The sequence below is a fragment of the Nothoprocta perdicaria genome, unplaced genomic scaffold, assembly GCF_003342845.1.
Source record: "Nothoprocta perdicaria isolate Ctin4 unplaced genomic scaffold, notPer1 scaffold_11, whole genome shotgun sequence".
NCBI classification, from domain to species: domain Eukaryota; kingdom Metazoa; phylum Chordata; class Aves; order Tinamiformes; family Tinamidae; genus Nothoprocta; species Nothoprocta perdicaria.
Genome location: NW_020454205.1, coordinates 3,974,644 through 4,001,716, shown reverse-complemented (window position 1 = coordinate 4,001,716; position 27,073 = coordinate 3,974,644). Strand labels below are relative to the sequence as shown.

The window sequence follows — 27,073 nt, the reverse complement described above, 5'->3', positions numbered from 1 at the left end:
ATGGAAATTATGTGGTCAAGAGATTACCTAAGGACAAATACAAAGATCCAGTGGGTTGAGGGTTTTGTTTGTTTCTTCTGGAATTGAGAAGAGTATGGACTCAGCTGCTTCTGAGAACATTAGAGTAAAAATGACTTTTTTTGTTCCATCTACTCTAAATACTACTCAAAGGGTGGAATTTTTTTGTGAGGTGGTTTTGTTTTATTTTCTTATTATCCATGTTCTCGAGTACATTAATATTTCCTCAACCTGTGTAAGAGAAATCAAGCTGCTGTTTCAGGTTTCTTACTGCTCCATTCAAGTATTTATTTTAAAGGTTTGTTCAAGAGAGTTAAGTTTTGTCTCTGGTCCCTTATGCTATATACTTTATGGAATTATTTATCATATCCTCATCTTGCTGACGTTCTGTTATATCAGAGAACTCTTGTTTTAGCCTCTTCCATTGTGTTGCTTTCTCCTCTCAGCACCTTTTATAGGAATGTGTTAAGGGAGACATGGCAGTCTCTTCTGCTGGGAGCAAAACACTGTTATTTTCTCATTACAGAAAGAAGAGTTTCCACCCTATTCTAGACTTCAGGAAATTAAACATATTTCTCTACAGAATTAATTATCACCTACTGACAATCAATGCAATTATCCCTTCTCTCCTTCAACATGACTTGTTCTTTGAAATACACAGTTGAATAATTTTCTCTGGGGAAATATCCTTTCTCTTTCTTCTGGGGCAGTGGCTCTTCTAGCATTTAGCTCAGTGTTCGGCATAGCTACCGAATCGCGCTCATCTGCATGTCACTGAGGAGCAACAGGAGTGGTGACAGGTATTCATTTCAAAGAAGAGAAATTTGGAACATTCTTATCACAGTTCAGCTGAACACTAAGGTGTTAGAAGGATCTCTAGCTGTAGCCCCATCTTTCTGTCATTATAGAGTCATAGAATCACAGAATGGTTGAGGTTGGAAGGGACCTCTAGAGATCATCTAGTCCAACCCCTGCTCCAGCAGGGACACCAGGAGCATGTGGCACGGGGTGGCATCCAGGTGGGTTTTGAAGACCTCCAGAGAAGGAGCCTCCACAACCTCCCTGGGCAGCCTGTGCCAGGGCTCTGTGACTCTTACACTAAAGAAGTTCTTCCTCACATGGAGATGGATCTTCCTGTGTTTCAACTTGTACCCATCACCCCTTGTCCTATCACTGGCCACCACTGAGAAGAGCTTGGCCCCTTCCTCCCTACATGCATCCTTCAGGTGTTTATACATATTGATCAGGTCCCCTCTCAGCCTTCTCTTCTCCAGGCTAAACAGGCCCTGCTCACTTAGTCTTTCCTCATACGAGAGAGATTATATCCCCAAGCAAAAGTTCCATTCCTTCCCTTTAAAAAAATAGGTTTGGTTTGGAGTTGCCATGAACTGTAGGCATGGAAGCCTCTGGAAGGTGGCCGGAGAAAGGTTTCTGTGTTTCACCCTCACAGCAGCACGAGAGGAGAGCATCTGTCCGTGTCACTTCTCGTCGCAGGCCCGTCCTTGCAGAGGACGGGGGCTGGTGCAGAGCTCAGCTGCGTCCCCGGCGTCGCAGATGTCCCCAGCGCTGCTGCTGGCGAGAGCGCCGCGGTGCCGCGGCCCTTGCCTGCGGAAGCCGGAGCACAGCTGGGCCCGGCAGCCTCCCTGGCGCATGAGCTCCCAGCACGGAGCCACTTCCCACCTCCGCGCTCCCCGTGGGCATGGCCGGGCAGCGCCCGCCTTCCCCAGCCTCCCTCCCCGGCATGGGAATGAAGAACTAGACACGTGGTGCCTCTATCTCGAGGCAGACAAGGGGCCTGAAAATCGGACAGGCCGGAGAATCGGGGAGCACTAGCTCAGTTCTTTATGAAGTCTTCGCTTTTTAGAAAAGCAATTACAGGAGAGCTAGGAGGATACCCTTCCTTGGGAAACAAAGTCTATTTTACATCAGCTGTAACCAGGTTTAGATCGGCTATTGAAATCAAGCATTAAATTTTTTGCAGTTATTTTTATATTTTTTTCCCCTGAAATTCATTCTTTTCTTCTGATTTACTGCTCAGAACACTTCTAATATGTATTGACTGTCTGCTGAGGTCTCTGCTGACACAGCTCTTTCAGATGATGCAGTGCTGGAGAAAAACTGATGAGTTTTTCTTTATGAGCTCTGACATATTAATTAGCAAAATGGGCAAAAAAGCTTTCCTATTTTTATTTTAATGTCACTAGACTTTGCTTTTGGCTGGGGTTATGTTTGGAGATGGTTTTGCGAGCAGATGAGCTGAAGATATTATTTTCTTGCTGGCTGCTATGAGACACGTGGGGCTGGGTTATGGATTGGCAGTGGCAGGATTGAATGGGAAAGGGGTAGTTCTGATGCTCTGGTTGAGCTCTTAGCTGCTTTGAGTTAATTCTTTAGGGTTCCAGTGAGGGACAGTTAGTTGGGGACAATTCCTGGGCAGGAAAAGGTCCACTGGGGTAGTTTAAGGGTTGATTCTGGAGTAACTGTGTCCCTTATTATCACTGCTGGTAACAGCCTGATTAACTGTTTACGGGTAAGCCTTTAGGTAGGATCAGCATTCAAGGAAAGAAGACGTTAAAATATAGGTTTATCCTGCAAGGTTGAGAAGGAGGCTTGTTGCAGGGTTGTGTGTGTCCCACTGGGATAGGGCATGGAAAGGGCAGTGGACCAAGCTGTAGGATTTTCTTGGGGTTACTGGTGAGAACCAGGAGCAAAGCAAGGACCGAAGAAGTCCTCGGTTCCTTGGTGCTGCTAGAACTGTTTGGACAGAATGAAACCAGTGCCAAATGTAGCAAGCTTGGCTTCTGTGCCACAGTTTGGATCTTCAGGTAACACCATTTTATCAGAGGTGCACGGAGAAGTGACACTCTCCTTTCCTCTTGGCAGATCGCACCATTTTATCAAACCTACCTCCCCATTGCTGAAGTGCCATTAAAGCTGAGCTTTGCAAAGTTGGTTGAGCTTGTACAGGAATAACGAGACCCATTCCCATCGCAGTGAAAAAGATTTGTGTAAATGGCTGAGCTGTCTGGCACAGGGAAGTGCCTGTCCCAAACGCATCTATCTACTTGGAAGCCTGTGGCATCCAGAGCCTGATGCTCACCTTTGCATTGGAGAGGGGCAGAAAAGGTTGGGGTTTTAGTTCATTTTATTTCTCTTTGATAATATAATACCTGGCTGTGTCAGTCATGCCTGCAGGTGAGAATGAGGGGTTCCCTGCTTCGCAGGCTGCAGTAGAGCACAGGGATACCAACCTGCCTCTGTATGTTAGTTGGAGCCATGGAGGCAAGCGAACTGCAGCAGCACGGACAGCTGTGCGGGGTTGTTTTCCCTGAATGCAGCCACTGTGGAACTCGGTGCTATTTTGGTTTGAATAAACATTTATTGACGGAAGAGCAATTGCAAGTATTTTTGTATCATAGTGGTGTCTACTGTGCTACTTCTACACCAGGTCTCTCAAAGCCTTGAATCTTGAGGTTGTGGAATTACATCTGCTAATTTATTGTTGGGAGTAGTTTAAAGATTTTCATTCTTGTAATACTACCTTTTGGACTTGTTTTTCTGGGTAATCTTTACTTATCTCTTATTAAATTTTGATTACGTTTCTCTGAAGTGTTTCATTGACCATATAGTTCCAAAGAAATTGTTACCTGAGACTCTGTATTGACACATGCATCTAGGAAAATAAAAAATAGGTATTTGGCTGTTTTTCCTGTATGTCACTGATGGAGTTAATGTTTTCTAGGTTTATGACTGGTAAGGTCTAGAGTCAAAGATGTTACTCCAAATCTCTTATGTGGTGGTGAGTTATAAAGAGTGCTCTTCCAGCAATTAAAAAGCATAGTTTCCATTCAATCCCTTCTTAATTTTTTCTTTTATTTGAACACAGCCTGTTTAATGAATATGGGATGGTACATGAACTTACTTAGTACCCTATGCCAGTACGGATTTACTATCCTTATCCTAGCAGACTTCTTTTTTGAAGTACTTGTATAAGGGTTTTGGTGTTACAGACAGCAGCTGCTCTAACCACATACATACACTGGTTAGAGCTGATGGGCTGGCAGGGAGGTGCTTGTTTAGCACTGCCAGGTTGTACCACAACCAAAATCGTGCTGTGATCAAGTGTTGGGACAGGGCAACCCCGTAATGACCTGCAAAGCTGCAGTCCTGTAGCACTGGAAGTCCCCCAAAATTAATCCTGGGCCTCCTGCTTTTGTGAGCTGATCCTTAAAGTAGTATTGAAAAATATGCTCTTATAGTTTAATCTAGTACTTAGAGTGTGAAATATAAATTGGGAATGTTGGATTGGAAAAAATCTTTCATTTGCCTGTTGGAGCTTGATGCATTTTATCCTATCAGAGATGGGAAAGTGTATTGAAATGAGATGACAACAAAATTAGAACTCTTGTCAAGCCCTAGTATTCTCTCATACATCCAGAGAAGCTCAGACTTGGACATTCCAGGTATTGATTATTTTTAAAAAGTCTATTAAAAATGGGACTGATACAGCAATATCTCTTTCTCCTGTCAAATCGTATGTGCTTCTGCATGAGGAGCTGGATTTTTTCACTGACTCAGGAAGAGAAAGGCTGGACACTTACCAGCTCCTGCACCTCAAGTGAGCAGTCTGGCCTAACCAAACTTGCAGTGTGGTTGGATTTGAGTGGAATGTGCTGCAAGGCTTCCCGAGTCATGGGCGCCCTGATCTGGGTACCCATGGGCAGCGCGCTCAGCAAGCGTGGTGAGCTGGTTGTCCTCAGTGGAAAACAGGCGCTTTTGCTCTCAGAAAGGGATCATTTTATGCCCCGCAATAACCCACCAGCTGTAGCTCTGTTCTTGACACCCTTTTTTTTGCTTCTGAAAGCTGTATTTAGCTGTGCGATGATGATCACTGTGACCCCTTTCACGTCAGGACCTTAGAAACTCAGTTGTTGATAGAACCCCATGCTTGAGGGGACAGCTTGATGTTACGTTGTTGAAGGAAACACTTGCTGTTGCAAGTGGTCCAAGATGTGGTCCTAGTCATCTCCTACTCTCTACTGCCAGGTTCCCATCCTTCATGCAGGTCTCAGGGTTTAGCGAGTGAGATGGCTGAGACAACTATCCAAAAACTAGCACTGGAGGAGACGGAGTGGACATCTCTGGGCTTTTCACCTCAAACTGGGGTGGAATAAGACCAGCTCCACGAGCACATGGACGTGGCCTTTCACAGGCAACTGGCCACTAGGTCAACCAGTCTGCCCTGTCAAACTGCAGCCTTACTATGTTCTAATGCCACACTTGCATTGGTTTGCATTAGTTTTCCTAAAACTTTGATTTGTAATGAGTAAAACTACTTTCCTGACTTCCCTGATGGCAGGAACAGGGCCTTTAAAAAGAGAGCGAAAAATAAATAAAAAGGCAATCATCCTCTACAAATCGTAGCAGAGCATCCTCTGTATCACTGTTATCTCATCGCTGAATGTCAAGAATCTGCCTTTCCAGCAGACTTGTAGGAGAACCCTGTTTCTCCTAAAGTCTTTGTGTGCGGTTTAGGACCTATATTAGTTCTGCATGTAGAATAATTGTGGCACAGTTGGCAATCCAAAGGTCCATAGTTGCAGTAACACAGAATTGCAGTCACTCACCTTTGGTAAGATTTATTTCAGTCCAGGTGATCACGGGAAGTTGCAAGACTTGGGCACAAAAGGCCCTGCAAAGGCTTGCGTTCAGGGGCAGCTAGCTTCCAAAGCTTTGATTGCACTGTCTCACTCAGCAAATGCAAATTTTCTGTACTGCAAAAGTAACCTGGCTGTTGTAAACCCTGGATTCAGCAAGGATGGCCTTGGCTCCTCTGTGAAGGAAGCTCGTGTCCTGAAAAGAGGCCAGAGAACAGATATTCCAGCCTGCGCCACGTGAAGGGGAAGGGAGGAGTTCTTGCACATGGGAACCCTATCAGACTCTTCCCCCGAGTGTCCAGCGAGGGGAATGTCTGCCAAGACAGCGACATTTGGTTTATTAGAGAAGGTGCTGGAGAGTGATTCTGGGTGCCAGGAATGCCTCTTTTCTTGCAAGTGGATGAACCTGGAAAGGGAAGCCCCCGTGGCAGTAATGCTGGTCTGTTTTTTGGAGAAGGCAGAGTCTGGCAGCTAACCAACCTGCAGGCTTCCAAAGTGAGCCGTGGAGGTGAAAGATTTGCTTCCTTTACATCAAGTCTCAGCCATAGGGGAATTACATGTTACCCATGTGGATTATTGGCATCCAGGGATTGCAAAGACACCAGCCTTTCCTCTCCTTGTGAGCTCCTCGCTCCGGGAGCCAAGGGGCAGCAGATTTCTTTAACGTGACCTGGGCAATTTCCTGCTGGGCTCTCACCCAACCTTATGATACACAAGTGGGAACAGTGACCACAGGAAGAAAAAAGAATAATGCCCCGCACAAGAATTTTTTGAGCCAAGATCCTAATACCCCCGTGTTTGTTCTACCTCTTTTATTTCTTTTTTTTTCCCCTCTTTAATTTCCTGAAGTGATTCAAGACTTATTACTATATTAACAGACGTTCATGGGTGTGTTTTAATGATCACACTTCATAATTCGCTATTTTTTTCTACTGGTCAGCATTAGTGAGTACTTCTCTGTGCAGAATTCAGCGAAGCAACTCAAGAAAATATATTTTAAAAAATCTTTAAGAGTATAGCATTAGATAAAAATGCAGAGCTCTAATAGCTGAAATAAAAACATCAATTTCCCACATAGTCTGCTAGTCTTTGCCTTGAGCTATGGTTAATACATAGTGTGGTTTAGCCTGCAGTGGGCTGAAGGGGAGATGTGCCTGTGGAGGCTTTATCTGCAGCAGGCCAAAATTCTCCAGCAAATGGTGCAGTGTTGGCACAAATCATCTATTGTCGGCTGCTTGGCACCTGCCTCTTTTCTGCTGAGAACTGGTGGTGCTTTTTCCTGTGACTGTTTCAAAACTGCCACTTTTTCCTCTCTGCTGAAAGTTTCTGCTTTTACTTGGAGCTTTCTCTCTGTCTCACTTTCCAGGTTGATTCTGACACGGGGACAGGAAAACTTTTAGATAGGGTAGATATGTCTATATGAGCAGTGGTAAAGGACGCAGAAATAGGGACATCTCTGGAAGCAGAAACAGTAGAGCTGCATTAGGCTGGTGTCCTAGCTTAGGGAATTGGCACTGCCCTTGTGCAGAGGTGGCTCTAGGACCAGAGGTTTTGGAGTTCTTGGAATGTTACACTCGGGGCAAGGACTGGAGTTTGTGCTAAATATCAAGTCATTGGAGATGACTTGATGTGAACCAGCAAGAAAGCTGGCATTAGTGCTATGCAAAGAGCAAGAAATGATAGGCCTGAAGTGTGAGGACTGTTGAGCCTGTATGAGCTTGGCGTGCTTTCTACTGAAACCGTGGAGATGTAAAGGAAGGCACAGCAGTCAGCACGGGAAGTTTCATGCTTAAAATCCTGGGTCTCTCTCGCTATTCATCTTTAAATCGAAGTGAGCCGTGCTGCTGCCTGCGTGACAGATACCAAAACCCGCTTCCTCATGGAGCTCCCCTGGCCCTCAGATGACAGCTGAGAACAGCCCAGGCATCCAGCAGGCCTCCTGCCTTTCCGGGGCCGTGTCAGGCTCTCCAGGCTTCACACAGGTTACAAGCACCACGTGAGGCACCAGGAGTCACCTCAGCCCTCATCTTCTGGGCCCGAGGAGAGGCCACTGCTATGGGTGTCGATCACACCCCCAGCATCGTGTTCGTTGCTCTGCACCAGCAGGACCGCTGGATTTGTGCCCCTCTGAGCAGTATCTGCATGATATTTTTTAAGCCCTGTTTGTGGTGAATGGTCTGCAGATGTTCAGGAAAGATCTTCAGAGTGTTAGGTACTGAGAAGTTGGCCATGGTCACGCTGTTGGCAGCAGCTGTGGTTTTTAGTAGCTTGTGGTGACCAAAGAGACCAGCAGCCACTGCCGAGTGCCTCATTTCATTAATCCTGCCCCTCCAGGAGCTGGGTTTTTGCTGGGCACGGCATTCGGTGCTGGCAGTGGACATCCTGAAGGTACTGGCGCCAAGGAGCTAATGAATTTGGAAAACTTCCCAGATAAGGCATCTGCCCCTCTAGCTTACCATTTGGAGTATGAGACTTGGAAAAGAGAGAACTGAACTAACTGAGATACTGAATGAAGGGAAAAGGGAACAGATTTTTTTAATAGCCACTCAGAAGTTAAAAATGACATGGCCTCACCCCAAAGAATTAGCTGCTTTATTTTTGGTTTTTTTTTCCTTTTTCTTTATATCAGGTACTCACCAGTTCCCTTATGTTTTGAAGTTTGAGTATGGACAAGGAAGCATTTTATACTTCTCCCCTTGGAAGGCTTCTTCTTCCTTTTTTTTTTTTTTTTTTTGAAGCCCTGTCACGTTGCCATGTCAATAAGCAGGATTTTGAAGGTAGCTACCAGCAATTGATATTTCTAGTCTATCTCGTGTAGTGTTTACTTTTTATAACATTTGAAATAAGGTTCCATTATATAAAATGGGTTGCTCAGTGCTATTTATTAACGCACATCTTTGCGTAATAAAAGTTGTGCACAACAAGGCGCATCAGAAATTAACTTTGAAGAAAAGAATTACCTTGTTATTTGTATGTCTCATGAAATACCATTATTTTTAGTGGGTCTTTCAATACAGTAATGCTCCTTAGCACTTACGTCCACAGCCCTCCAAGAGTACCCAGAATATCATTCCTAAACAAGTGCCCTACTGGAATGCTTTTTTTCCTGACGTAAGAGCAGAGTGGAGAGGTTTTGCTGCACATGCCTATGGAAATGGGAGCCCAAATGGAAAGAATTTCATGCGAGAGCAGAGACCACTTCCTGGAGCTGTCATCAACTTTGAGCCGGTTGTTTCCTCCTATTTCAAGCGATGGCACCGTGCTGTCTTTCCAAAACACATCCGTTCCTCTGGAGTCTACCTCTTTGTCTCTCTGGTCCCTTGATGGATGAAATTTCTCATTAGCTTTCATTTTACTTGTTAGATTTATCTCTCAGTAATTCTTCCTTGCGGGCGTTTTGCTCTGAATTCGTCTTTGCTGTACTCGGGGCGTCAGGGCTGCATGCAGGGTGTTTGTGCCCTCTCTCCTGGCGTTACCTTGCCTGCTGCAGCTGAGAGCGCCAAGTACTTTTTTAATAGCCTCCTAGAAGCTAAAATTGACATAGCCTCCCCTACAAGAATTAGCTGTTAGTAGTTGGGTTTTTTTTGTTGTTGTTGTTTTTTTTTTTGATTGTTTTGTTTTATTTTTGCTTTCGTAATATGAGTTACTCACTGTGTCCTTGGCTTTGAAGCTTGAATATAGGTAGGGAAGTGTTTTGTAATTCTCCACTTAGAAGGATTCTTCTCCTTGTTTTTTTATTTTGAAGTCCTGTCATGTTGCCCTGTGAGGAAGCAGGATTTTGAAGGTACCTGCAGCTTGAAAGTGCCAGGTGTCTTCTCACTCAGTAGCCCACAGCTACATCAGGAATTTCTTTTTTTAGTCCCAGAATGAGTGACCTTGTTGTTAAATTGTTGTTTCTTCACTTCTGCAGTCATCAGTTTCAAATATTTGTCATGCATTTACATTCCCATCCTTGTGTCTGTTAGTGCCAATTCCAGCCTTGGTGGCATCAGCAAGTGTCCCAGATCCAGGGAATATCTCGGCCTGGAAGGAACGGTCCTCAACAGGCTCATGTCCGACCTTCTGCCTCAGGCAGCGGAGCTGGGAGGTCAGACCTGCTTAGTTGGCCCTTGATCCAGCTAGATCCCCCCTGCTCATCCCGAGCAAGGCATTAACGCTTGCTCCTTGTTGATTTGGCTGGTACTTGGTGAAGAAATGGCTAACTTCCCCTTGCTGTTATAGTAGACTGTTTCTCCTATCTAATTCTCAGAAGTTAGCCTTGCATAATGCTGTATTTTCTAGTCATTTTTGTCAACAATCGATATAGATAATGATTCATACAGTAACCCTGTGAGTGCCTGGCACCCTCGAGTTGAGATCAAGCTGATCTATTAATGGTTTGGGTGCATGGGCGTCGGGAGCTTGCAGTGGTGCCCGAGTGGTGATTATGCTTACAGAGGTCCCATGCAAACCTGTAAAGCTGTAATTGTTTTATAATCTGCTCAGGTGCTTAATTCCAAAAGCAAAATGGCAAAATTGTTTGACACTTCTAGAGTTGAATTCCTTTCCAGAAAATAGGCAGCTCTAATTGAAGAGGTGCTGGAAAGAATGAAGGTTACATGCAGGGCTAAATGTTGTCAGTTATTGCATTAAGTAATTCGCTCCTTGTTATAGAAAGGTACACTGCAAAATAGCTGCAAAGAATAACTCTGAATATGGGTTTATACTAAAGGAGTAAATACATCAAAAAAAGAAGGATCTTGGGAAAGATTATTTCTTCCAGTCATTTTTTCTGATATTCTGTAAGAAAGGCAGGTAAATGATTATGTCTCGGGAAAACAGTTTGCTCTGGTGCCTTGCTTGCCTTCTGGGTGTGTCGTGTGGTGGCTGCTGCACAGCACAGCAGCGTGTGTTATCATCTGTTAGTTGTCACACGCGACACTTCCCATTACAGAGTCCGTGAAATGGGAACCATTTGAACTAAAACTTCCTATTCGCGTGTCATTTGGGGCTCGGCTTTTGTTTGCTTGTTTGACAAAGGCTGTTCCTCTGCTTTCTCCCAAAATAACTCCGACCCTTGTTCCTGTTTAGGAGAGAGAAGGGGGAGTGTGTGTAGCTGGAGGCTGGCAAAGGTTGGCTGCGTGGTTGGTGCCATGCAGGGAGGGAGCCACATCTGGGATGGGGAGAGCGGCTTGTGCTGGGAGCCTGCCATCACAAACCTGGAACAGGAGAAACTCAACCTGGCTATTTTGGGGAAAGCAAAAAGGATGGCAGGCAGGGATGCAGTAAAAATACCTGTTTTTCTTTCTCTTTTTTTTAAATGTAAGAAATTATATGTGCAAACTATATTAAAGGTTCAATGCATCTTCTCCAAAGCATAAATTCATTGGCGCTTATAAAGAACTTACGAAGTGCTGCCTAAGGTGTTTCAGAGAAAGATATGAAATGTTTGATGCCGTCATCAGAGCAGATGTTCAAGCATGTGCGTTGATTAGCAAGGTGGGCAATTGCTGCATGTGCAGAAGGAAGTATTTGTAGCTCCTCCCTGGCAGAAAGAAGCCAAAATTCTGTGGATAATATTGGAGGTGATGGTATATTTGGGTGATTTCAATGAAGTCTGTAGCAGTGCCCGTGTTTGAGACAAGTTAATGATGGGCACCTCCGTTGTGGTGTTCTCCAAGCCTCTGTTCTTTACTTTGCAATGTTAATAATACTCTTTAAGGTCATTTTTGTATATTATTTTAATACACAGTCTGTTCCTTCAACCACTGCCATGAAAATTTCATGAGCCTTTTCAGAAAACGAGAAAGGAAAAATGCAAATAAATTATGCATTTTCTTTTGTATGTAGTAGCTACAGTATTAGTTTATGTGTAAACAAATAAGAATGTCTTTATTAATACAGCAAAGTATGTAGAAGGCTCCTGCTGCAGTTTATTAGCCACATCTGGTTAAAAGAATCGCTTTGACTTTAAATAGCTAGTATTTTGCCTGAACTTTGGGGGTTGGAGCAATAATAAATATAAATAATGCAAATATAAAATGGTTAGGTAATAAATAATGCAAATATAAAATGGTTAGGTTTTATATCTCATGTAAATCTAGGCGTTATGAGATACAGGGCACAAGTTTGCCTGATGTGAAACCTTAAAGCTTGTCATTTTCAGAGGACCAGTGTTTAATATTCTACAAAACATGAACCCTTTGGGGAATCCGCTTGCCTCGTCTCCATGCTCCTTTTCTCCCTTTCTGGAGGATCCCACGAGTCACCTCTTAGCAGGAGAGCACGCAGGTACCGACAGGTTTTTAGTGGTAGGAGACATGGCTGGGAGCAATCCAGTCCATATCCAAAATAACATATTTGCTTACCTTCAGGCTGGGAGGAGAACATACTGCTTTCTAGCACCGGATCAGCAAAACCCTCTTTGCTTTTACAGCAGGGTCTTGGCTGGGCTCCGACACCCTTTGGAGTGTAGTACCTGACTGCAGCTGGAGGAGCAGGAGCCTTCCTGCACCCCTGAGAGCAAAAGAAACAGTAAAATGACCAGATGTGGAGCGAATTCTGCCCTTGTTTCAAGCAGTTATTTATTTTGAAGGTGGTCCTGCTCATTTCTGTGATCTTCAAACTTGAGTGGCAGTAAATGTGCCTCTAACTGGACTCCTTTGAGTGCCATTAAACCTTTTATCTTTCTTCTTGTTAGAGCAAATATCTTATGTTCCCACCTGAAATACGGGAGCATTCACATTTGCAAGAACATTTTGGCAGCTGAAGAAGCAGAGGCAGCCATCCCCTTCCCAGTTTGTTGGTGAGTTACACTTCCAGTGTATGAAGAGTCTTCACTTGCTCTCTAATTTGGATTAGCAGGAAAGAGTGCCCAGTTTGTTAGGGATTTTTAGAAAATGGAGCTTGGAATGAAGACTTGAGCAAATGGAATCAATAAGCAATGAGAAGGCCAGCAATACCAGAACCACTAATACTGAAATGTGCTTTGGCAATTAGAGCTTTCATGTGTTATCTTTGGCAGGCAATTGTTTGTATACTTCAAACAGAATTTCTTAGTACCTTCATCTAAATCAATTGCCTGTAGTTCAAGATAACCAATTTAGTTACTTAATAGACGAAGCAAATCTAGTGATTGAAATACAACAGGCCTATGGTATAAGGAAATATCAATATTAATTATTACTTAAGGTAGCTGGTTTGGATCAAACTGAAGGAGCTGGAAGAGTTGTATGTTTGCAGCGAGCTTCAGCACACAGGAATATTTAGGCCAGCTTCTAAGAGATAAAGAGGACAGATCCTGCAGCTGTGGAGTCAGCAACGAGACTGTTTAAATACTGCCACCAAATATCAACTCCCAATCAGAGGGTTTCTGTGCTAAAAGAAAAAAAAGCTTTTTTTATTAAAATGCTCAATTTTGAGGAAAAATTAACCTACAGACAATGTGCAAGAAAGGACTGCTCTATCAATAAGTATCAATATCAATAAATATCAACAAGCAGTTTTAAGTGGATGTCAGGAGACTGTGCTTAGCTCTGCTCAGAGATGAACTGACAATGTCTTCTTTAAAAGGTGAGCAAGAAACTTGACATTGATGCCATTATGGGCTCGTGCTTGCAATGTTCATCTGAAGTGCTGTACTTATCTTAACAATTCAAGTTCAATCTGAACACGAAAACGGAGAAAATAAATATTGCGTCAAAACATCTGTTTCCTTCTGCTTTCAAATAGAAAGCATTTGAGGCATAGAAGCCTCCCAGAAGAGACATAGGAGCCTAAAGTGAACATATCAGGAGATGAACCATACCTTCACAGTGCTGAAAAATCATAAGTTACTGTGCTGCAGAAACAACAGGCTAATATAGCCCTGCTATTCAAAGAATCACCACATTTTGAAATGAACCAGTATTGCAGAAATGCACCTAAACCTAGATGATGGAAAATTATTTGAGGTGTTGAATATTGGTCTGTTTGAATTGGTGTGACATGGAACCAGTGAGGTTGTGACCCAGGATTAAGGGCGCTGGGTGCTTTCAAAATGCAGAAAGGATTAAATTAGGAACAGGAAGCATCATCTAGCTGGAACATAGATTTTCATATATTGGCCTTTCTGTGCTGGATGGTTTTTTTCCATTCTGGGCACCGTCTCTATGTAGCCTATCCCGAGAAAGTAACAGTCCTTCTAGCCTGTGTCCTTTTACTGATAGCAACCAAATGCTAATGCCTGAAGAGAAACAAAAAGACACGACAAATGTACAGGTTGTCTCCTCGAGAGCTCTCCTTGCCTTTGTATATTCAGAGCAAGAACAGCTTACATGTATTTGCTCTTCTACAGTGGAATTTTTGCTTCTGCAGACATTTCCTGCCTCCTCCTGTACACATGTAAACCTTAAGCATCTACAAGATGAAAGCTTATCCCAGTAAATATTTAACTTATCAGCTATGTTGTTACTGACTGATTGTCCAGTAATTTCTTTTTTTCCTTTTGGTGAAATGCAGACCTAACTAGTAGCCTTGTGCTGCTTTCTGTGAGCCTGTTTCTTTGCAGGGGGCCTATGGAGGCATGTGGTAGCAGAACCTTTATATCTCTCTTTAATAACATTAGCCTTTATTTTCAAAAATCCAAATTCAGTTTTCTGCTCCTGGGGTAAATTCTTTAGTATGGATTGGTGTGCAGGGCGAGTATTGGCGTATTCGTTAAAGGTCAAGAGAAGAAGCTGCTGAGCAGCTCTGATTGAACATGTGATAATACGCATGAAATTTGAAGAATTATATAAATATTGAAGTAATTGATCGTCATAACTCTATATCCAATCAGAGTACAGGCTATTTTGCCTCCTCTTCTTGAGGAAACAGAACTGCATGCGTTTCACAGATTAACCAAATTTCCCTCTTAATGCAAATCAAGTATTGGTTCACAGCCAGAGAGAACGAAGAGAGCGAAAATATTTTAAGAAAAATGGGCTGCAGGGCAGAATACAAATGCAAGATTTCACTCTGAATATTTATAGAAGAACCAAGAAGTATAATTGTATAGGTGACAAGTGGTTTTTTTCTGTTTAAGGAGATCATTGAACATGAGAGCATTTTTTTCCCCTCTATTTGGTCATCGTGAATAATTTAAACCACAGCACTAGCCCCTGTAAAAAGGCAAAATCAGATGTTCTGACATTGCTAAAGAAACCTAGCAGAGCTGCTTAATATCTTAGCAATTGTTGAAAATGCTAATGTGCATTGTTCTTAATGGTGGGGAGGCTGCCTTCCGTTGTAGCTGAAACAGAAGCTATAATTTCAAGAATATTAGCGATACTGTCATTATTTAGTTTTAAGAATCTACTAAATGGCTAGCAACAGAAGTAATAGAATCTAATTTTCAGTTTATGTTCGCCTAGCATTTAAAATGCAGTTTTTAAAGTGCCATTGCTGCAGCGAGTGCAGTTTTATACCTTTGTTCTGTGTGTGAATAGGCAATGTGTTTGCCTTCATCTGGAAGTAAACTGTGCCCAGATGGACAACACCTGGCATTTGAGGGCAACGAGAGCCTGAGGTGCCAGCCTTTCAGTTTTAAGTAAGCCAAATACACAACTGGAAGTGACATGACTAGGAAGGCGTTTCTTGTTGCAGTTCAGGATCTTAAATGACAAAATGCAATATCACGTTAGAATTTGAAATTTATCTCTCTGCTGAGACTCAAATGAGCGTTACAGAAAAGGGTTAAAATAGGTGTATGCTCCTGCTAGGCAAGTTAATATAGTTGGTTTGTCTCTGTAGAGGTGTTCTGTCCAGGGGTTGTATCTGCAGCCTTCTTCAGGCTCCAGTGAAGTTAGCCGTCAGTCTTGAGCAAAACCAAAGCTGTATTTAAAGAACTGCAGATTAGTATTTCAGAAGTTAGCCTTATCCAGCATATTTGAGATGAATTCTTTCAATCTGGCCCCAAGAATCAGCAAAGGAGGAAAGAGGTTATTACTTAAAATAAGAGAGAGGGGAAAAAAATGGGGCATACTGCTTATAAAGCTGTCTTTAAAATATATGGAGCTATTTGTTACGTATATATTTTTTAAAAGCTGTAGAGTTAGAAAATGAATATAGTGAAAATTTTGCTATAATGTAGATAAAAAGAAGAAATGAGTTTTTGGCAGTCGCTTATCGGGCCGGCGCTCGCCGGAGACGCAGGCAGGGAAGAAGAATAACCCGGGAAGCTCTGCGCCGAGCTGCCCTTGCCTGTCGCCGAGGTGCTCTTGCCCTCCACAGCACGTACAGTGTGCTTAAAGTTTAAGGCAATATTTCAAAGCTGCTGATAATCTAAGGTGATGCATCTTTGTGCACTTTATCCTTTAAGGCTATTATTTCTTTCCAGCGCTTTGATTGCTTGAATAAGTAAAGACCTTTCCAAAGAGGAAACCCTTTCCTCCCAAAAGGCACATAGCAACGTTCATTTCCTCTCCCTCCTTTAGCAGGTCAGGTGAGTAAGGATGGCTCTTTGGACAGCTAAAGCAATGAAGAAGGTTTTTTTCATTTGCTTTGGAACTTAAAAATCCCTATTTGAATCCACTGCAGGCTTCAAAGAGCAAAGGCCACACATTGACCTGTCAGTCAGGTCAATGAAGAGCCTCATTGAGGCTCCTCATTGAGGATTGAGCCTCAATCGAGGATTGAGCCTCGCTGAGAATTTGGTCTAAAGGCTCAAAACAGCTTAAAAATGGAATTGCTCCTTTTCGTTCTAACGTCTTCTGAATGGGAACATCAGAAATGGAGGCTTTGAGCCTGGAGCAAGGCTCCTAAAAGCCACAGTTACTGATAATTGCTTAGGATTCTGTTCTAGACCAGCGCTGCAGTTCAGTGTTAATTTAACCTATTTCTTATGTACTGAATTATTTTGAAGGGATTGCCATTTATTCCAAATTGTGGTACGATCCCCGAGCAGAGCTGCCTTGGTAGAGCCAGATTTGGAGATTTTGTCCAGGGGTCCCCACCAGCAAGAAGTTCAGTAGATGAAACCGAGGTCCAAAGGGACTTGTACAGCAGCCCTGTCGTGCTCTGCCAGCTTTCTAATGGGTTGGTTCAAAATCTGGTTGTCCAGTTGCATCCTGATCCACCTGTGACTCTGGTTCGTACTTTAAAAGTTTGGAGTGTCACTGAGCGGGAACGTGCATTTTCCAATAATGTTGACCCTAACTCAAAATACCAGTTTCCTTCTGAGAATAGTCAGTTTGGATTTGTGTGTATTAAAACTTCATTTGATTGTGCTTAACGTATAGCAAGTTGTCTTGACTGCAGTATCAGCGTGGCATTGCCAGCCTGCTGCTTACCATTATATTAAACTTAGAGAAATCTGGATTTTTTTTTTTTACCATAATATAGAGCAATGCTTTGACAATTTTCTCTAGAGAAGTCTCTGGTACTTAGTGAGGGATGCCAACAGTAAGAATTGGAATGACCCTTTCTTTTCCTTTGACCTTACATTTCTGCAGTCTGATATCATGTTATTACTGGGAATATCTTTGCATCCATGTTCTGTTTGCAAGTAGGAGAGAATAGGGTATTGCATATAGGCCAAAAAAGAAAAAATGAGCAAGGTTCAGCAGAAGATCTTAAGAAAAGGCTGCATGGATCAATTTGCCACTGCATTTAAATCATATTCCAGGGTATATCCCATGCTGCAGTTCTATTAGTTTGGGTTTTTTTGTTTGTTTCTTTTTAATAAGCCATTGGAACATGTCTTGGCGGTGTGAAATGACACATTGCTATAAAATATTTAATATTTAATATACTCACTAGTGAGTATTTAATACTCACTAGTTAGTAGGGTGACATCTTTAGGATACTGGAAATGGCTGCAGTGGTAGTGGAAGCAAAACTGAAGGATTTGGAAGGGTTTCCCTCTCTGAAGGTGACATTTGAGGTTAGGTGCACGTTTGCTAAAGTCCAAGGATACAGTTGGTTTTCCAAAAACACAAGTTTAAGAATCCAGCTGTATTTGATCTTTTATTTACGTCCTTGCCAGTTTCTTTTTAAAAATAGCCTTTTTATTAAACTATCATGTCCTGACACACGTATCTACCAAGGGAGCTGCAGTCCCCTCAGGGAGGGCTAGTACCACGTACCCAAACAAATGTAAAATGCAAAGCAGTATCTTATATCCATTAAGGCTCAGTTACTTAACCACTACAGCTAAAATAATGTTTGGGCTTTTTTTAAAAGCAAGACTAGGATTGTAAAACAGTTGTGAGCGATGTTGGTGAAAACCCCAGAAGATTGCCAGATGTCATCAGATCAGATATTCTGTGGTGTGTCCTTGCACAGCACAGAGCAGTTTAGCAAAGCTGTCTGCTGCAGCTGCTTACAAGGGGAATTTCTTGCCAATTTTTTCCATGAATTGGATGTGATCTTTTTTTTATATGGATTTATTTCCATGGAAAAAAAGCCCTGATAATATTTTCCATGTCTTAAGATCTACAAAGCATGTTCTCAGTTCTAAAGTTTTTCTTTATTTTACTATCTTTGCTTTGCTGACATGACCCTTTTGCCTCTCTGAGTTTCTTATCAAATTGTGCATATTATGGAAACACCTAGGTTGAGGGGCATTTGTGAATATTTCTTTCTAGCTCCCCGTGTGTGGGAGGATGGGATCATTGTAATTGCTGCAAATGTGAATACGAAATATCACTGTATGTGCATGTACCTATGGGAACGTGTGTGCATGTCTGTTCCTGTACTTTAGGTGCAAGTTTACTGCCAGATTGACCCCTATCCAACTCCTGTTAGAGGAAATAACCTAGACATGGAAATGAAGCTTTTCTTCCCTGAAAGCTGTAGCGAAGACCTAGTTCACAGGCTACTTGCATGCAAAGCTTGAAAGAGTTTCTGTCAGTATTTTTGAGTTATGGGTTAATGTGGGGGGAAAAGCATTACCCAGCTGGAGAGATGTACTTTTCCCACTCCTCAGTTACTCGGATTTGGCCAGAAGGAGGTGTGTCTTTGGGTTTTTATTGCTTTCATTCCTCCAAAACAATCTTCATTTCTGGAATGAGACCAAGCAGAGAAGTTTCAGTCCAGAGGAGAGTTTAAAAAATATTGAAGCCTATGAAGTGACTGCAGGTTAAAGTCCCAGGGTCGCTACAACTATGGGCTCAGCGGTTAGGAAGCTCCAATAAAATACTGTTATCAAACTTCTAAACATTAAAATGATCCTAAAAATCTCACTGGGAAATAAAAAAGGAAGTAAAAAGAAACTTGTGTTGAGGACTCTCCTGCTGAAAACCGACATAATCCTCTCTCAGATTCCATAGGGATTTGAGGCAGCGCTGTGCCAGATAACCATTTCTCCTAGTTAATAAGAGGTTTGACAGAATTCTGCATATTCCTGTTTAAGAGCTGGATTTTCGTATAAGCTTTTCAAAACTGTTTCAAGACAAATATGATTAAGCTCACAAACAAAGCAGTTTCGAAAGCGTGCTGGCGTTCAGGCAGCGCTCGGTGCCTATATAGGTTCCAGATGCTTTTTTTTCTTTTATACAGGTAATTTGCTGGCAGCTTCAAGCAAGCTGTACATTAATTTCTTAAACTGCAAATTAACCTCCGCCCAACCACTTAAACATGTAGAAATGAATACAGGGAAATAGGTTTGCCGAACTTCTTTTGAAAATCGGTCTCTAAACGGAGCCAAATGCGGAATTGGGACTGAAAGACAAGAGGTCACATCACTTGTGCTCTGCTTTACGTTAAGGTGCAGGAAGGCCCAAGCTGCCTCATGTTCCTGTGCTGCTCGGACCTGCTCCTCGGGGCCATAGGTGACTGGAATTTTGCCGAGGGCTTAAGGAGGAAGGGTTGGTGCTGGAGGTGCCGTGTTCACCCTGTTTGTGCCCGAGACAGAGAGTCTGAGTCCCCCGAAGCCTCTGCAAATACCCAGCGCGGCATCTCCCCAGCCTGAGATGTTTGTGTGTTTGTAGTCAGCTAATCCAGCAGCGCCTCCCCGATAAGGTTAATGCCCAGTTAATTGCTCCTAGCCTTGACACACAGTTTAATTGCCGCTTGGCCAGCGCCTGTTTGTTGCTCGCTCGGCGCCGAAGCTGAGCGGATGCAGCAATGTAAACCGCTGCCTGGTGGAGGGCAAACAAAATAAATACAGTATTTTATGTTCTTTTAATTCGGGGCCAAGTGGATTTGGATGAAGTGTTTATTTAGTTTGCTGGCTGCTTCAGATGCTGTGGCATATTGATTCCTTTTATTACTCGCAGCCATTTAACCTGACCCCTCTCAGATCCAGTATTTTAAAAGCCATAAATTTTAACTTTCCTTCTGAGCAAGGATTGAAGCGCCGTGAAAGCCTTTTTATTAGCAGAGCTCTGCCTCGCTCCGTGTGCATGTGTCACCCATGGCAACAATATTTAGAGCTTCTTAAATTAGAGCGGCTCTTGGGCAGTCTGGTGGCGGCGGAGTTGGCAAGAAAGGGAGCTCACCACCATCCCCAGCGTGCGGGATTCGCTCAGCAGCGCGTGGGCACATGTGCAAAAGCACCTTTATTAGCTAAGGGCGTCTGTTTGCTAGGTTGTTTTGCTAAAATCTAGCCTTTTTTCCTAATATTAGCGGGTAGGAAAAAGCAGACACAGAAGAAGTGTTTTACAGTACTTTTTCCTTTTGGTTAAATGGGTGAAATTTCAATATGTTTCTCTGTTTTGGCTCATCTTTTGCATTAATAATTTTCCTTGTTGCAGTGGCCTAAATTAATCCCCAAATGTTGCTTAAAGCAGTCCTTAACTTGCAGCTTATAGGAGGGTTTGTTAGAATGTGTCCAGGCTAAGACTCAATGCACAAAAATGACACAGCACTTGTTAAACAAAACCATTACAAATACTGTAATTGACAGAAGAGGAGTTTTTTCTGTGTCCACATGTAAATAACCCAAAAAACATTTGCATTTGGGAGGAAAACAAAGCTTATTGCGAACTTTTGCATTCTTGCAATTTGTTATTTCCAGCTTTAATTAGCCATGCCTTTGAAAATCTTATTTCAGGCCTGATGCCTAGGATGGAGTAATAATTGAGCAGTCTCTTTCAATGGGGACTTCAGGCTTGAGGAAATTGATAGATCACAGCCATGAATTTAGCGTAAGCGCTGGCTTCCCTTCTGCTACCGAGCTGCCGAAGAAGTTTCCTCCTGCGTCCCACAGGTCGTATTTAACTTGCTAGCTGGGAGCCTCCTGCCGCTCCGTGCCTTCGCTTGGATATTAGCGCATGGACTCTCACGTCGTGTTATGCTTTGGCCTGGGAACAAAAATGTTGTTTTAGCTTACACGAAGTGTAATTTAGATTGATTAATCTGAGAAAAGTGTCACATTTCCCAATCTTTTAAGTGGGAATGAAATCTGTGACCCTGTCGGCGGGTGGCTGAGGAACCGGAGCGAGGCGAGCGCAGGGCGCTGGGATTTTTACTGCTCCTCCAGTGCACGAGGGTCAGTTTACAAGGTGCTTGAAGTCACCAGGGGAATTGTGTGTTTTCTGAAAACCAGACTTTTTCCAAGTTGGGTTGCTTTTCCCGTGCCTGTTTTTCTCTCGCGGGTTGTAACGCCTTGATCTAAAATCAATTTAATATACGTAACTACCCTGAGGAGAAAGCTCCTGTTCTGTAGAAGGTTGAGTAGCTGAATTTATACTTGGAGCTTTGGTTTTTACCAGTTGTCGAGAAAAGGCATTGCTGGAGGAGCAGGGATTTAAGTGCCGAGGAAAACTTTTGGCTAAATAGAGCCCCACTGGAAAGTGGAAGGTTATGTCAGAGGTTAATCTTATGTAACCAAATAAAGAAAACTAATTATTTCAGCAGATAATATCACTCTTTTGTGCAGAGATCGGCTTTGCTGCAGTTCGTCCAGCATTCAACACTAACCCAGCAAATGCAAGAGCCGTTTCCTTGCCGTTTTGCTTGAACTCCTTCTTTTACTCCTAATTCTTGGCTTTAATGTTGTTGCTCTGTGAAACTTATTAGCATGTTTTAGAAATGCCTCGTGGTGTGCACGTGGCTCGTTTTGAAGCGGTAGCAGAGTGCCTGGCAGCGGCAGTGCGTGCCTGCGATAAGCACGCGGGGAAGCAGCAGCCCCGTAGCACCTTCCAAAGGTGCCCCGGGGCTGCCTCTTGCCTAATGACGGCCGCCTTCCCCGCGGCCCCGTCTGGGCTCCGGCCACGGGCTGCCGTGAGGCACGGTGGAAACTGCCGCTTGTGCAAATAGGAGCGAAATTGCAATCATTATATGCAGTAAAATGGAGGGAAATATCCGTAAAAAGTCTGCAACCGGCTCTTTTAATCAGAGAACTTATTAAATTCCTCCAGACTTTGATTTTTCTTGCTTAGGTTTTTCTGTCAGTGCTCAGTGTTTCTGCGTCTCATTTGGGTTGCTTCGTCTGAGGTATGAAACGAGCGAAACGTGAGTGTTGGCTCTAATTTGGGAGTACGAGAGTTGGTGCTTTTGTCTTGCTTTGTATCAAGCTCTTCATAGTCTCTTCTGCGCCTCAACACTTTTCATGTTACGCATCGATTTGTTTAGGAGTAGGTTTTTTGAAAGGAGCAGAGGAGAGAAAAGCAGCCAAGTCTTACTGGCTGTCTCTTGCTCTTGGTAGCCCTGGACATCATGCCTATGGCTAACAGCCATAGCTGTTCCTTCTCATGTGAACGGTAGCCCTATAGGCAAGGATATCCCTGGAGTGGGTTTTCAGATGGGCCCCACTAACAGCCCCTTCTCTGCAGCACATCATCTTGTGCAGCCTGAGCTGTGCTCCTTCCCAGGCAGAAGTTCAGGTGCTTTGGAGACCACCTCCACCAGCCTCACCTCTGCAGGGGCAATTCAAGTTTAGCAATTCGTTAATGCATTAATTCCTGTAGGAAGAGCCTGTGTAGGTAATCTGGGAACTACCTGTACTTCCAGTCCCACACAAACATGTCCTGTGTATCCATGGGATGGAGGACCTAGTGTTTTCCTCCTAACTGTGTGGTCTTCCCCACACTACTGCGTGCCTCTGTCATGGTCTGCCAGGCTCTATATGATCTATTAAAATTGTGCTTAGTCTGATTCCTCAGTCTCAGCAAAACTTCCATGTCATTTTTTTTCTTCGTAAAGTGGTTTTAACCTCCCTATGTCTTTCGGAATTTTAGAAAGCAGATGAGTGTGGCTCATACAAATTCCGTCTTGTAAATATTACGCCTTAAGCATATTCTTACAGTGTCAAGTTTCAAGGAGGAAACATGTAAAATTAATGTTACATAAGTATAGACTTACTTATCTGCAGTGCTTCCCAACCCGCTTTGATTTTTCTCTTTTGGTGCCATTCCTTCTGCTTGGCCCCAGAAGAGAGAGGAGGGTGTAAATGTGGGAAAGAAAAGCCAATAAATATCTGCTATTAATAAAACAGTAGAAAGTAAGTTTATTTTTACTTTTAGGGGGGAAAATCACAATATCTCATGGAAACATAGAAAATGGAGGTAGGTATCATGCCGACTTCCAGTTAAAGAGTGGCCCCTTATGGATGTTACCTTTGAACCAGTAACTTGGTTTCAGCCAGTCATAGGCACTTACTGACACCCATAGCTGTTTTCTTTCCAAAATTCAATAGAGATGTACAAAGCACTTCACTGTTTCTAGAAAATGGTTTCCGCAGTTGACTTTTTATCTTTCTGCTCTGGGAGTGTGACTCCCATACAATAAATGAGGCCTTAAGAAATTTAAAATCTATGGAAGATTATTTCTGCACATAATGAGCAATTAAATTACTCATAGCCCTGCTATATTTTTGCATCCAAAATCTAAGTAGGGCCAGATAGTCCCTCTGCATCTTTTTGCCTCTCTCTCACGTGTACTCACATATGTCTGCTAATACCATAAGATGCGGCAGCAGTTTGTGTTTTTCAGAGTAGGAGAAGCAGTGGCTTTTTTTTTTAATATCTCAGAAGAAAATCTTGTTTTTAACACGGTTTCAAACCCTGCATCAATAAGGAAAAATGCAATCACTTGTCACCTAAGTTCAGAGATTTTCTTTTTATGAGATGATTTTGATGCTAATAGTGAGAAGCTTCCAATGTCCGATGGTGCCACTGAAATTTCAGACTAAATAACCTTGGGAAAGGTCATCCTAATGCCTAACTAGTAATCTGTTACTAACGGGTTTCAGTAAGCTTTGGAATAAATGAGGATACCTTTTAAATAAGAGAACACGAGAAGATGAGATGAAATTTTACTTTTGTTGCCAGTAAGAAAGAAATGTAGTTAATCTTTGCCATTTTATGCTGTTTTTTTGGTAACATTGGGCAAAATGTTGCCAAAAACTTTGGGAAAAGAAGTGATCACAAGTCAGTCCTGTTTCTGCTCTGACTTTGGAACTTCTTGAAACAAACAAATCAGTTTCCAAGATAATGTGTCTCTGAACTTATTTGGTTATTTGGTAATTAAGCAGTGCCCATTTTGCTTTCTGCCTCCTCATTTTGATAGAAACTTGCAAATAAGACGTGCACTTCTCTGAGTGCTCTCGCTAAAGCAGCAAAGGGGAAGCTGTTGCCAGCTGCTGCTCGAACTACTCCATCAGGGAGACTTTCACGTTAGGACAGAATGGCAAAGACAGGCTGTTGGTGCGGGAGGAAGCCCCTGTGCCTGTAGCGCTGTGCTTCCCCTGCCATCTTGAGGCACGTGTGTGTGAGCGGGGCCTTTTCCACGCGGCCCTGCCTGCCACGCCGGCCTGGTGGGTGCCTTCGCCTCGCCACGGGTCACATCTGACCCATGTTTGACCATAAGCCCCGGGTGCTGGCCTGGCTCTTGCTGGGACCTGCCCTCCTCGGTGAGGAGCAGCGGGCCGGAGCGAGCCGAGGCCGGGGCTCTGTGGAAGGGCCTGCCGGGCACCACGGAGCCTCTGGCTGCCACGCGCCCTGACAGCCGCTTTCAGCAGCGTCCGTGTGTGGCGGCTGCCTGTGCTCTGTTTCAGCACGCGCTGCTTGGGTGGGGATGGCGGTCTCCAGAATGGGCATTAATGAAGGCAGGAAGGTTGCACTTTGTGGCCTAGCAACCAGGTCTCGCTTAGGCTTTTCTCCATCTTTTTTTTTCCCCTCCTCCTTCCAGCTCTGAGCAGTTCTACACTGGCAGCGTGGGTTGCTTTATCCACTGCTGATGATTGCCTGCTTGCTGCCAGTTCTTAGCTTATCCGTTTCCTTGAGGAATTCACTGATTCCACTGCTTGGGTTCAGAAGTATCCGTGCTGTAGCGCTGCTAACATCCCACCACAGTATTAACAGATCTGTCCTTGCAGCGACCCTCGAGCCTCGTCAGGAGGGCCAGCACGTGGACCTCTTGGTGCAGGTCCCTCGTTCGTGTGTTTTCTTGTTGCTGGCATTAGTAGCACTTAGAAACAGGAGAAGTCAAAGCATCCTGTGCTCTCCAAGACTGTAGCAAGCCACAGTCTATCCCTTAGTGCTTCTGCATCCTATTTACTGCTTTGCTATGTAAGCATTAAGTAGACACTGTAAACATGAGGTATACGCTATAAAAACTTCTGAGTTAAGCTGCATTGATGATTTTCTGTTTGTTACACGTGCTCTGTGAACTTTCTGTGCCTATTCCATTACCGTTGTACTAATATTAGTTAGCATTAGTGCTAATTAACAGCACTGGCAGTACTTAAGCTGCCACAAAAGAACATCCCTTTAAGAGGAGAAAGACATTCAACAAGAGAAAACACAGGGAGACTTAGGAAGGTATTTGGTCTGTATTGTTTAAAGCACTTTCTCATGTCTAAGAACAAGGAAAGAGGCAGCACCATAGTTTATATTAAGCTCTACTTTGCTAGAAATATTTATGTTTCTGGCAAAACCTGCTGTGTATGTTGATAGCACGGCACCAGTTCCAGCTTGAAGAAAAAGGTTGGATAAGACTGTGAGAGAACTAATAATATCTTCTCACAGGAGAAATGTGTTTGAAAATATGAGCCATTCATGCAGGCTGCCTCGTTCAGAAAAGCCAAAAGCCTCTTTGGGCGGCAGTGCTTCCTTCTGGGAGTCTCCTGGTAATGTTCTTGAGATCCGTAGTGGTGTCCAGGTGGGCTTTCAGGCCAAGGGTAGCAGAACAAGCCCATCCTCCTCAGTGCGGGCTCTTGCCCGTAGCTGTTCTGAGGTCTATAAATTAGGTGTCATTCCCCCCCAGGTCTGAACAGAGATCTCTACTGAACTAGACTTAATGATATTTTTAGAACAAATTACAGCAGTTGCATACTATTTCAAAGCCTCTAAGTAATAAAATATACAATTAAAGGTATTTGACTAGTTTTGTTTTTTCTGGGTGGCTTTCAGTGCATAAACTTAACTGTTTTTTTCCCAGACTCTTCGAGCAGGGATTTCGGCCCTACTCTGGGTCTGAAGAAGTCTAGCTCTCTGGAGAGTCTGCAGACAGCCGTGGCCGAGGTCCGGAAGAACGAGCTGCCTTTTCACAGACCCAGGCCCCATGTGGTCCGTGGCCGGGGCTGTAATGAGAGCTTCCGAGCTGCCATCGACAAGTCCTATGACGGACCTGAGGATGCTGAAGAGGGTATGTTGCTGCTGGTACTTGCTGATGGATCCACCTTTGGTTTGCGTTGCTGGCACTCGGCTCAGTGAAGCACATAAGCAAGTGATTTAATCCCATTGAAGTTGGCTGAATTTAAAAGCTGCTTATGTCTCGTGCTGAATGGAGCTGTCTTTGCAGTGCCCCATCCACCCACAACTGGGTTTAGTAGCAAGTCTTTCACTGATCTCCTTTGGGGCAGGAGTAGGTTGAAGGAATTAGACCTCAGTCCTTAAGGAGCTGTATTTTTCAGCTTCAAGAAGCAGCTGCTGCCTTCAGATTACATTGAAAAGTATCCTGTTTGTTTTACTGAACTATCTAGAGTCCTCCTTCTCCAAGCAGGATGTTTCTTTCCTGATCTAGTCTAGGCAGAGCCCATGGTAGCACCATGGTGCTCACTCTATTGCCATGGGCTTACAGTCTCCCAACTGGAAATTGTCCTCCTTATAGCACAGTTTTACATCTGTGCTTGGTTCCTGAGCTCCCAGAAGATAGAAGGGGAAAAAAATGGAGGGGGGAAAAAGAAAAAGAAAAAGACTCTTTTCTTAACAGGCAGAACAGATAATCTGTTCCTTTCTTCAGACATGAAAACAGAAAGATCCCAAGGAGTGAATGAAATCACTTTGTTACGTAGGTGGGTTATGTCAGTCCCCAGAACCTCTTGCTGAAGGCAGCTCGCAGCGTTCGCTTCCCTGCATGTCGGCTTTCTTTTCAGCCGATGGGAGTTAACAAGCCCGATCTTAAATAGCAGAGTGTTTTACCACATGTCAGGGTTTTCATGTCAGGAATAATAACTAGCAAACAAGTCACTATAATAATTCTGTATTTAATTTACAACAGAAACCTGCTTGAGT

The 27,073-nt window shown here is 43.4% G+C and overlaps 1 protein-coding gene across 1 annotated transcript in view; it reads left to right on the top strand.

Moving 5' to 3' along the window:
- PARD3B (par-3 family cell polarity regulator beta) overlaps positions 1 to 27,073 on the top strand; it is a 343,703-nt gene that overhangs the window by 204,409 nt on the left and 112,221 nt on the right. Inside the window, exon 17 of the mRNA XM_026048404.1 lies at positions 25,998 to 26,204. Coding sequence (XP_025904189.1) covers positions 25,998 to 26,204 — 207 coding nt within the window. The remainder of the gene's footprint in view (positions 1 to 25,997; positions 26,205 to 27,073) is intronic.